The sequence below is a fragment of the Hibiscus syriacus genome, unplaced genomic scaffold (assembly GCF_006381635.1).
Source record: "Hibiscus syriacus cultivar Baekdansim isolate YM2019G1 unplaced genomic scaffold, ASM638163v2 tig00112470_pilon, whole genome shotgun sequence".
Classification (NCBI taxonomy): Eukaryota; Viridiplantae; Streptophyta; class Magnoliopsida; order Malvales; family Malvaceae; genus Hibiscus; species Hibiscus syriacus.
Window position 1 is genome coordinate 188,524 of NW_024063339.1, and position 11,228 is coordinate 199,751.

General features: G+C 37.0%; 2 protein-coding genes, 1 long non-coding RNA gene and 1 pseudogene across 3 annotated transcripts; 3 read left to right on the plus strand and 1 right to left on the minus strand.

Moving 5' to 3' along the window:
* Nucleotides 1-2,639: 2,639 nt before the first annotated feature.
* On the plus strand, nt 2,640-5,864 carry LOC120179846 (receptor-like protein Cf-9). The gene is made up of 2 exons (XM_039185315.1): nt 2,640-5,622; nt 5,712-5,864. Exon 1 carries the CDS (start codon nt 2,686-2,688, stop codon nt 5,596-5,598), a length of 2,913 nt encoding a protein of 970 aa, XP_039041246.1. The 5' UTR covers nt 2,640-2,685; the 3' UTR covers nt 5,599-5,622; nt 5,712-5,864.
* A 363-nt stretch (nt 5,865-6,227) lies between these two features.
* LOC120179835 lies at nt 6,228-8,083 on the minus strand (annotated as a pseudogene).
* A 188-nt stretch (nt 8,084-8,271) lies between these two features.
* LOC120179837 lies at nt 8,272-11,010 on the plus strand. The gene is made up of 9 exons (XM_039185310.1): nt 8,272-8,277; nt 8,487-8,582; nt 8,758-8,861; nt 8,965-9,104; nt 9,202-9,277; nt 9,425-9,522; nt 9,767-10,095; nt 10,339-10,422; nt 10,777-11,010. The coding sequence occupies exons 1-9, from the start codon at nt 8,272-8,274 to the stop codon at nt 10,789-10,791; spliced, it is 948 nt and encodes a 315-aa protein (XP_039041241.1). The 3' UTR covers nt 10,792-11,010.
* On the plus strand, nt 9,203-9,442 carry LOC120179843. The gene is made up of 2 exons (XR_005521651.1): nt 9,203-9,300; nt 9,400-9,442. It is a non-coding gene; the product is annotated as an uncharacterized LOC120179843 (long non-coding RNA).
* Nucleotides 11,011-11,228: the final 218 nt, after the last annotated feature.

Consider the following 11,228-nt stretch of genomic DNA (forward strand, 5'->3'; position numbering starts at 1 on the left):
TTTAATATATTATTTATGATTCAAGGGTCATAAATGCCTCTGTAATATAATAAATTTATCAATTTTATTCTTGTTATATTTTCACAATAATTTTATTCTCAAAATTATTTAATTATATCAATTTCTACCTTTAATCGTCTTAACTAACATAACCACCAACTTTTATTGACGTGGATGACAATTGTTTACACCTTAAATAAAATTGTTCAAGTGACAATTACGAAAATAAAATAAAATAAAATAAATATATTCTTTTAATTTTAAGTAAATTTTTATGGTCACCCAAACCAACTCCGACTCAACCCAAATGCTGGCCCCCCTCTTCGGATCACGTTCCTCCACCGGAGAATTCGATCAATGTTTCCATGGGTTCCCAGTCACAGACTAATCAAGGCATGGCACCGATCTCCAACAGTGCTGCTACTACCATGCCGACTGAGTCGAATAATTACGTGTCTCCTGCTCCGGTACAATCATCTTCCTCCAAAAGTAACCCACTTCCAATAGCTCCCACCTGCATCGGCTTATGCTAAACCCATTTCTCTTTTCCTTTTAATCTTTTTGAATTTGATTCAAAATTTTCAGCGCTTTTGTTTAGCAGGCAAGATGGAATCAGTGAAGAGTGTATTGGGGAAATGGGGAAAGAAAACGGGAACACTCCGCATAGAACTCATTGATTCAACTTAGAATCAACCCAGTAAAACACAACTTGATAGTATCTATTCCTTTATAGTAAAACAACTAAAACCCATTAAACAATCCACAAAAGATTTCTTACAGCCAAAGCCGCCATTGAAAGGTAAAAAGCAAGAAACCAAAGCTTAGCCATTCCTTCAAAGAGACCAACAATTATAAAACTGCCAGAAACATCACACATAATCCTCCATAGCCAAGAACAAATCAAAGAAAATCCCATTGAAAAAGGCAACGAATCGTAAACAATCAACTATCGGAAGGTTGTTGGCGACGAAAGAAAGCGCCGAAGATGAGGCAATCACCGATAAGGCGTTCTTCTTCATCATTGGCGCCGTCGACGTTTTGGCCGATGTAAGAAGAGAGAAAGGAATGGGAGACGGAGTGTAATTTAAGGGAAAATGGAAGTTGTCAGGCCGAGAAAGTTTGTGGGGGGCCGAAAGAGGAAGTAGTGAAATGGAAAATATTTTGGGGGTTGGGGATTTTAGGATGGAGGCAGAGGACGCGGGGGAGCCGAAAGAGATGGGGGCAAAAAAAATTGGTTACTGTATCATAAGGGCAGATGTGACCCTTACGCCATTAATTATTTTATAATTTTTTGAGGTTAAAATATTATTATTATAAAAATGTAATTATTGAGTTATTAAGGAATAGATTTTATATATTAAAAAATAATATATTTATCTTCGAGATCATAATATTATTTTTCATATTATATTTTATATAAATAAATATGATATTTATGAAAATTATTTAAAATTATAAGTTCGATATATTAATTATATTAATTATATGTTAAATTTATTTTTTCTTTAAACTTAGATAGTGTAATAATTAAAATATTTTTATGAGTTTTTAGTCAAATATTTATAATTTAATATTAAAGTTTTACTTGTTAAAATATATATATGACAAGGATAATTTGGTAAAATATGCATTCATACAATCATATATTTCTCCCATCAAACATTGCAATCTTATATTTATGTTAAGCAAACCAAACAGGGTAATACAACATTCCCAAAGTAATGTTATATTTTGGTAATCTTATTCCCAAAGGTAATCTTACATTCCGTGAACCAAACGTACAATGCTTGATTGACCTGATGTGTTCACTTTGTTTTTTTTTCCAAAGAAAAATACAAGTCTTCATAATTACTAACGTATAAAACGGATTACGTCTATAAGGTATGTGTTGTTAATAGATTAAGGAAGTTCTTAATAGAAATTATCTTGTAACAACCCAAATTATTTAATAGAAAAAAGAATTACTAATATCAATTATCAGTTGTCTCAACGGATGAGGCGTTAAGATCTTTTGATAAGATTAGAGATTTAAATACTAACATTATAAATAGAGAAAATTGAACTAAAAGTTATCCATTGTGATTAGAGAGGGTATGAGATTCGGTCTTGGCGGGTTTTAACAAGATTTTATAGGAGTCGTATTTAAAAAAAGAGTTCGTTTTAGGTTAGTTTTTTAGAAGATAAATTCAAGTCGGGTTTCAATTTATGATTAAAAATATCTTAACAATTCTGAAAAAATAATATAATTATACCTTATATATTTAAGGATAATTGCAAAAATACTTCTCAATATTTTTTCAATTATATCTTTATTTTACCAAATAAAAATAAAAATTGTGTATGTGTGTGTATTGAGTCTTACCCAAAAAACAAGTCGGATGTTGGGTCGAGTGAAGTCTCTCTAAATTTCAGTCAAGTCGGGTTTTAAATAGAGATATATTTTCTCGAGTCGAGTTGACTTTAAACATAACCTAACCTTAACCATGACCATCCCTACTCGCTACGAACCTCAACAGCACCTGAACCAGACTATTTAAAATGGGTTAATGGTAAAACTACGACTTGACTTATTAATTACTAACGTTTAAAATGGGATAAGAGTTTACTTGACTTTGTTTTGGTTAGAGGAAGAATTATAAGTCTATACTCTGAACATTCCTTTGGTTCTCAACTTTGTGAGAAAATATGAGAAACCTTGGCCTGCTATTGGTGTTAATGTTGCATCTATCATGGAGTTTGTCTTTCACTGTTCCTCCCCCATCCTCTCATCCATGTCTCCCGCATCAGAGAGATGCTCTGCTACAATTTAAAAACTCCAGTTTTATAACTGACTGCCGGCTTTGGTCTGGTTCTTACAAAAAGACAGAGACGTGGGACAAAAGCATTGATTGTTGTTCATGGGAGGGAGTCAAATGCGACGAGCTGACCGGCCATGTAATCGGCATCGTTCTTAGTCACGGTTGCCTTACCGGTTCTCTCCTTGCGAGTCCAAACAACGGCCTCTTTCACCTCGACAGACTTCGATGGCTTGACCTGAGTTCCAACCTCATCGATGGCTCTCTTAGTAGCCTGTTCCACTTGCATGGACTCAAAAGTCTCAACCTCGCTCACAACAATTTCGATGGAACAATCCCTTCGGAGTTATTTACTCAATTGGTGAGTTTAACTCATCTTAATCTCTCTTTTTCTGGCTTCACTGGCCAGATCCCAAATAAAATCAGCCTCTTGTCAAGTATGGTTTCACTTGAGCTTTCCTCTTATTCGTTCCCCCATTTTATAATCGATGGTCAAGCTTTTGACATGCTTGCAACAAACTTGACCAAATTAAGATACCTTGGGCTTGATTTTGTAGATATGTCTGATGTTGCAGTCACCTCCTTTCTGAACTTGTCTTCATCGCTAGAACATTTGAGTCTTTATGGTCATTACTTGCATGGGGAATTTCCGAGTCAAGTTTTTCACCTTCCGAACCTCAAACATATTGATTTAAGTAGGAATGAAAATCTCACAGTTCATCTCCCAAAGACAAACTGGAGCAGTGGCCTTGAGTCGTTGGACCTTACCTATTGTTGTGGTTTTAGAGGGTCAATTCCACCATCGTTTGGAAATCTCACTCAACTCAGTTCCATAGATTTATCTGGAAATTTGTTTGAAGGACAGATTCCTGATGTTTTTGGGAAACTTACCAAGTTATCTTCTTTGGCATGTTCTTCATGCAATTTGAGTGGTTCACTTCCAATGACCATGTTCACTCTCCCATCTCTGCTACATTTAGATTTCAGTCTTAACAAATTGGCAGGACCAATGGACCCAACTCAGATGCCAATTTCTATCCAATACCTTGATTTAAGTTCCAATGATTTCCATGGTCCACTACCCGCTTCTGTTTTCGATCTTGTGAACCTTATTTCACTTCGTTTGTCGTCAAACAACTTGAGTGGTGTCATCAAGTCGGATATGCTCTCGAAACTCACAAGTCTTGAAGTTCTCGATCTTTCGAATAATAGTTTACTATCATTGAGCACCAGCGGCAATGATGCAAACTATTCCTTCCCTCAGCTCAAAGAAGTGTTCTTCTCTTCTTGTAGCCTTAGGCGGTTCCCGAATTTCTTTCGAGCATCGGGGTTGGAGCTTTTAGATGTTTCCGATAACATGATATCTGGTGGAATTTCCAAAAGGGAAGCTCAAGGGTGGGAGAAATTGCAAAGCTTGAACCTTTCCTATAACTCTCTGACCACATTGGAACAGTTTCCAGGGAAGAGATTGGAATTTCTCGACCTTCGTTCCAACTTGCTTCAAGGGCCAATTCTCTCTACTTGCTTGAATCTTCAAACTCCAAATCAACAGTTGATCCGGGAGTTATTGATTTCAGAGAATAAATTGACGGGAAATATTCCTTCTTCCATTTGCAATTGGAGTTCACTTGCAATACTGGACTTGTCCAGAAACAACTTGAGTGGAACTATTCCTGAATGTTTTGGAAATCACAACAAGTCTCTTGAGTACGTGGATTTGCAGATGAACAACTTCCATGGCAAGATCCCTGATTCTATTGGGAATAATAAGTACTTAACTCATCTTTTCCTCAATGACAATTGCTTCGAAGGATTAGTCTCGCCATCTTTGGCTAATTCTAGCAGATTGGAGATTTTAAATTTAGGGAACAACAAGATCACCGATAGGTTCCCACATTGGTTAGCTTCACTTCCAAGTCTGCAGGTTCTTATCTTGAGACATAATAGATTTCATGGGCCACTGCCTCGTTCGATAGCACCATCTGACTTCTCCGCATTGCGAATGATTGATCTCTCCGGAAATGAGTTCACTGGCACCTTGCCGACCGAACTCTTTCGAAATTTGAGAGGAATGACAGTTAAACCCGAACAGAGATTTCCACTCCCAGCACAGTTCGTCTATAGGGGTATTCATTATTTCATTGAAGAATACCACATTTCTGTGAATGTAACAACGAAAAGATTGGAGCTTGAATTGACGAAGATCATAGCCATTTTCGTATCCATGGACTTGTCAAACAACAAATTCTCTGGACAGATTCCTGAGGAAGTGGGAGAACTTATTTCCCTGCAAATGCTCAACTTCTCTAGCAACAACTTCACCGGTCCTATACCATCATCGTTCGGAAATCTGGTGGCACTTGAATCATTAGATATTTCATCAAACAAACTCAATGGCAGGATTCCTTCTCAAATGACGAAATTGACATTTCTTGAAGTGTTCAATCTTTCGAACAATGAACTTTCTGGACCGATTCCACATGGAAATCAATTTGATACCTTTGATAATGATTCCTACAGTGGTAACTTGGGATTGTGTGGTTTACCATTGTCCAAGCCATGCATCGACCACGGGGAGGCCGAACCACCTGCACCATTGGTGGTGAAACACAAGGGTTCTAAAGAGTTATCTTTCTGGCAAATTGCAATGATGGGGTATGGAAGCGGAGTTGTACTAGGATTGAGCTTAGGTTACATTGTATTCACAACTGGAAGACCATGGTGGCTTGTTCGAATCGTCGAGAGAGATTTACAATACAAATTCACAAAGTGGATCCGAAGAAACAAACCAAGAAGAAACTAGCTATAATTCCAACATCTTGTCTAGGTGAGTTCTTAACAAGTATTTCGAAAGTTTCATCTTGATAATATAATATCTCAGTTATAACACTATTTTATTTTCGTAATTTCTCGTAGTGGCATCGAAAACTTCGAACTGAACTCGGTAAGATCATGCTTGTTGAGTTTCCTCGGAGGCCAAATGAACAAACCAGGGAGGTGATGTTAATTTAGCCAATAGTTTGGTGATATGAAGTTAAAATTGTTGAGCAAATATTACTTCTAACTATCAACTTCTTCTTGCCTAGCTTCCAATGTCAAATTCCATCTATTATTTATATTGTTGATTTCAATTTCAATGCCAACTACTGCTAAAACTTGAAAAGTGTCTCGAAATTTTGCTTCAAATATAAAACTTCGAGGGTTCAGAGATGCTACCGACGTGTGTTAAGTAATGTTACATTCCGTTAATCTTATTCCATTAATCTAATTTGAAATGAAAATGGATGGGACAAAGTCAAAAAAGATTGTTGGACCAAATTGATAGTTTCACTAGTATAGGAGACAAAATAGGTATTAAGCCGATAAAGTAATACACTAATCTTAGAGAACTATTACTCTGATACTTGCATATCGTTCCTCCTGTATAAGTGTGATGTGTGAACTGTAAACTTGTCGATGTTTCTTACGCATTCAATCTTATTCTTGATGGTCCTAATAGTTGTTGTCGACATCCCGATGAAGAGCCTTCCGCGTTACGATTGTCTTGCATTTCCTGATATCCCATTAAACAAAGATTATTATAATTGTTCCAACGAGTCGAACTCAAACCGGAACCAAGAATAATTACATGTTTAGATCCTCTGTCATGCTCTGAATCTCACTTGACCATAAGAGTGGGTCAGTGTTCTTAGGTAAAGAGTCTTGCTGTGAGTTTTCTCGGTCAGCCACTGCTCGGCTTTGTAGCACTCATTCATTATCTGGAAAACCGAGACTTACCGTAATGAGTTCGAACTTGAGTAAGTATTGCGTTTATAATGTGTAAACAAGTAATTAACTTACCGCTTCTCTATCCTCTTTCGGCAACGATTTCGTCGACATTCGTAAATTAGCAATGCACTTGAGTAGATCTCTTGAAGCCTGTGTTCTTGGTTCTTCATCTTTATATCAAATCTCAACCGGATCCACTAACTATAACAAAGAAAAATAGCAGTGTGTCGCAAGATGGAGTTAGCCACAACCGAGTAAACCTTTACGATTAAATAAATAAACAACGATAACCTTCTTAAGAGATTCTAATTTGGAAGTGTAAGCGCCTTCGGTATCCTCCCCTTCATCGTAAAGCCACTCCTCCGTCTCCTGTAGGCTCCTGGAAATGCCTTTTCTCTCATTTTCAGATGCAAAACCCCGATACGTGTTGAAAAGCTTCACATAAATATTATTAGACAGATATCAGTATGTCGAGAGAAAAAAAATAGAAAACGCCTATTATTTAGATCGACCCTCTTTTCCTTATTCCGCATTTCATAGACGTAAGCCTCCGAGGCATTTTTCCCTCTTTCGTTTGTTCCATAGTCAGGTCCTGTTGCGCCAACTTAAGTCCTTTATCTTGAGCTTCCATCAGCTCAACCTTTGTCATTGTACCGTTTATGTTCTCGCAAACTGGTATCTCAATCCCCTCGGTTGTTTTATCATTCATCTCACCATCAGCCTGCATCGAGGGAAAAAAACACGATTAGACTTAGAACCTACACAGTCTATTGAGAAGAGAGACCGATTTATCTACATGCTCATCGAAAACATGACATGAAAACTACATGATAAAACAGTGAATTATTAATGTATCAAAACCCTAAACCATAAAGATGGCACATAAAGAACAGTATCTAATGATGATACAAACTTACTGAAGCATTTGAGGTACCATCTTCACTGCCATTCATCATGTGTCGGGCATGCTTTGTGCTCATCCCGGAATTATCTACGTGCTCCTTGATCAGCCAAAAGCAAAAATTTTCAGAAACTATATATCAATAAGATGTTCAAAGAAAATGTGGAATCCTACTTACCATAGCCGACACAACAGTGACGATGCCATGAAGGTTTAATTGAACTCTGACTTTAACCCTTGCCCTTTCACTATTGGAGCTTTGGAAAGGGCCACTCTGTAAAACCAAATGATGATCAATCAGTAAACTGGTCAATTCCATCGGAAACAAGAAATATTCGTTAAAGGTTAGACATACAGTGAAGGAACTTATTTTCAAGGGTATGGTGAAAGGGATTTCGTTTGGATTTGCATAGAAGGCTTCCAAATGGAACGTACTACTTCTGTGTAATTGCAGAACTTCAGCACTAGGAATCGGCTGGCCTCTCGGGAACATTACATTATTTGTGCCTTGCAAAATCTGGGTTTCATCCAAAGATAATCCTATGGAGAATGGAATACAATCTTGAACCTCATAATCTCTAACACGATATGAATAAATATTAGAAAGTACCAATCCGTACAACTAATATAATATAAATATCTCATGAGATATTATTTAAAAAAAACCCATATATATTATGAAGGGTAAACAGGGAATAGAAATCTCCAAAAACCAACCACCACGAATTAATTCTACAACAGATAAAAAACTCACGAACCTTAAAACATACGGATCAAACCAACACTGCCTACAAGTGCCCCGCCCAAATGATGGTTAAAGCGACTGCAACTCACTACGAAAGTACAAAGAAAACAAAATAAATTAGGCACAATTTGTTTATGATGTCAAAGAAATGGTAATAAAGCACTCGTTGAATGATTGGCAGATGCTGTAGAGATCACTTTTACCTGCCGCGTTAATTGTATAAGAGATGGTGCTTTGATTCAATAAAGTTGCTTTTCTTGTTTATTTGCCTTTGCAGCCTGGTAAAACTCTAAGTGCTAGAAAATGGCAAGCTGCATTTTCTCTGGATGGACATCTGGATATCGGAAAAACTCTACGTCGAACCCAACGTGGGGTAAGTGGATATTCATTTTAGAAAGATTTTTTGTTCCTGGTGGTAGATTTCATTTAATTCAGTTATCAATGTGTGTATGCGTGTAAGGCTATGTTTTTGTTATATATATATATATATGCTTATTTGTTTTAGTTTCTATTTATTATTAATATTTTTATTTGGTTGGCAAGTACAGGGGATCCATCCATCAATTAGGGGAGAAGTTTGGGAGTTTCTCCTTGGCTGTTACGATCCTGAGAGTACATTTGACGACAGGGATCAAATACGGCAGCATCGAAGGTAATCCATTGTTCCCGTCTTGTATCAATTTTCTGCTGGGGCTTCGTTTCCTTATCGGGAGACCATGTTCTGAGGGGTTTTTTTTCTCATTTCTATACCTCAGGATGCAATACGCTAGATGGAAGAACGAATGTCGTGAAATCTTTCCTGTTATGGGAAGTGGAAAATATATTACAGCACCTGTCATCACCGATGACTGTCAGCCCATTCAAGACCCTTTAGTTCTTTTAGAGACGAATCCTGGCAAGTTACCAGCACGATACTTTTTATTTTATTTTTAAATTTATTATTTAGCTGAAAGTGAACTAATCCAGGCTTTACTACATGATCAGTTATTCAGGTAGAGATGCTAATAAAGCCGATATGGTGAACAAGCTACTTCTTCGTGGTCCTTTTGATAAGAAAGTAATCCAGTGGTTGCTTACACTACATTAAATAGGTTACTTATTGTTTTCGACTTCAAATGCATGCCTCGCTTTGATTTGTTGATTTCTTCTCTCGGCCGTGACTGTGTTCCTCATATTTATGTTTCTGTCAGGTCTTGATGTTATTCGCACCGACAGGACTTTAGTATTCTATGAGAAACAAGAGAATTTGTCGAAACTTTGGGATATACTCTCCTTTTATGCATGGATAGATACGGATGTTGGCCATGGTCAAGGCGAGTAATTTCTTTTTCTAAAACATTGGTTATAGTTTCTATTTGTTGACTGCCTCACTCGATCAAACCTTGGATGTACATGTCATTTTCCTTAAAGTGCCATTAATATCGTGTCCGATGAATATCCGAACACAGGTCCGTATGTGACCCTCAAAGGGTCAAAATACACGGAAATTTTTTTAATATTTCCGTGTGACTTAGGTTAGTAGATCTTTATATTGTTAATGGTGTTTAAATTTAACAGTTGTAAAACTCATCTACTGTAATCTCCATTCATTCTACCTCGATTTGTATTGTTTCCTAAACTCTCTGCAGATGATGTGGGCTCTCGAATACGATCCAGACTTGTTCTCTTTGTATGAAGAACCTGGATCAAAGATTGCCAAGGCTGTAGGCTCCAGTAAAGGGAAACCGAAATCAACACGTCAGTGCGGGAAGTACGAGAGAGAAAATATGAAAACCAAAAGCTCTGATGCTCCACTCCCAATCTCCGTTTTCCTTGTTGCCAGTGTCTTAAAAGATAAGAGCTCAAAGCTACTGCATGAATCTCGGGGCCTCGATGACGTGGTTAAGGTGAGCTTGCATGTTTGTAGCTTTTACTCTTCTCAGATTACTCTCCAATGACGATAACACTAGTCTATAAAGTTAAGCACCAATCAACCCGGCACACCACTATCATGCATTGGACCTTCCGAGACCGTGAAACATAAGCAAAAATATCATGAACACACCAACATGTCAAAATTTATACTAAAAAAAAAAGAAAAAGCTATTTTACGTTGTCATAACTCTTTCATGTCTTGTTTTTATTATCAGATTCTGAATGACATGACTGGAAACTTGGATGCAAAGAAAGCTTGCATTGGGGCACTGAAACTTCACAAAAAATATTTGAAACAGGTATAGCTTTTTCTGTTTCATTCTCCCATCAACGCTTTAAGTTTCCCATACCCGTGTTCGGATGTACATCGAAAGAGTCTAGAATGCATGTACATTGTCAATGTCATCGCTAAATGATTCATTCGTGTCTAGCATCATTTCGATGGTTTAAGATTATAGTTTCATGCCTATTTCTGAATATCTGTCAGAAGCATATAGAGATGAGAAAATGAAGAAACCTGAAAGTGCATATAAATGTCAATGTCGATTCGAAATGATTCAAGTTTAAGATTCCTTCTATGAGAAAAATCTTATGCAGATAACTCCATGAACTCGAAAAACTCATTTGTTTCTCATTTCATGTTGTGACCACAGGCCAAGAAGACATAGCATTATGTAAACCAGATGAAGTTTTCCAGAAATCAGTCGAGAAATGATGATTCTTCTCTCTTTTTCACGTCGCATGCTACCACCTCGTGATGAATCCTGGCTCGGGGATTACCGATCTCTGTATACGGATATGTTTTGTTGTATTTAATAGATACCGTGTGCTTATAATCATTCAAATCTCGGCGAAATACGGAAGAAAACAGTTGATTTGTGTATCAATTCTTTACACCATTTTTATTAGAAACAGCAATGGTTTTATATTAAGCTTTGTTCTTAGTTCTATAATTGAACGTCAAATTCATGATTAAGTTGATTCATGCAATATACTGGAAAAATCCATAGTTCCCAACGGATCTGTAGTTCAATCCGATCTTAAACGATCTTTGAAGGTTATTTCTTCGTATCCATAATTCGCAGTGCAAGCATTTCAGAAGAAA

Coding starts and splice junctions, on each gene's coding strand:
- LOC120179846 (XM_039185315.1), top strand. CDS start 2,686: ATGAGAAACCTTGGCCTGCTATTGGTGTTAATGTTGCATCTATCATGG.
- LOC120179837 (XM_039185310.1), top strand. Junction 8,583..8,757: donor TACGTCGAACCCAACGTGGG/GTAAGTGGATAT, acceptor TGGCAAGTACAG/GGGATCCATCCATCAATTAG. Junction 9,278..9,424: donor GATAAGAAAGTAATCCAGTG/GTTGCTTACACT, acceptor TCGCACCGACAG/GACTTTAGTATTCTATGAGA.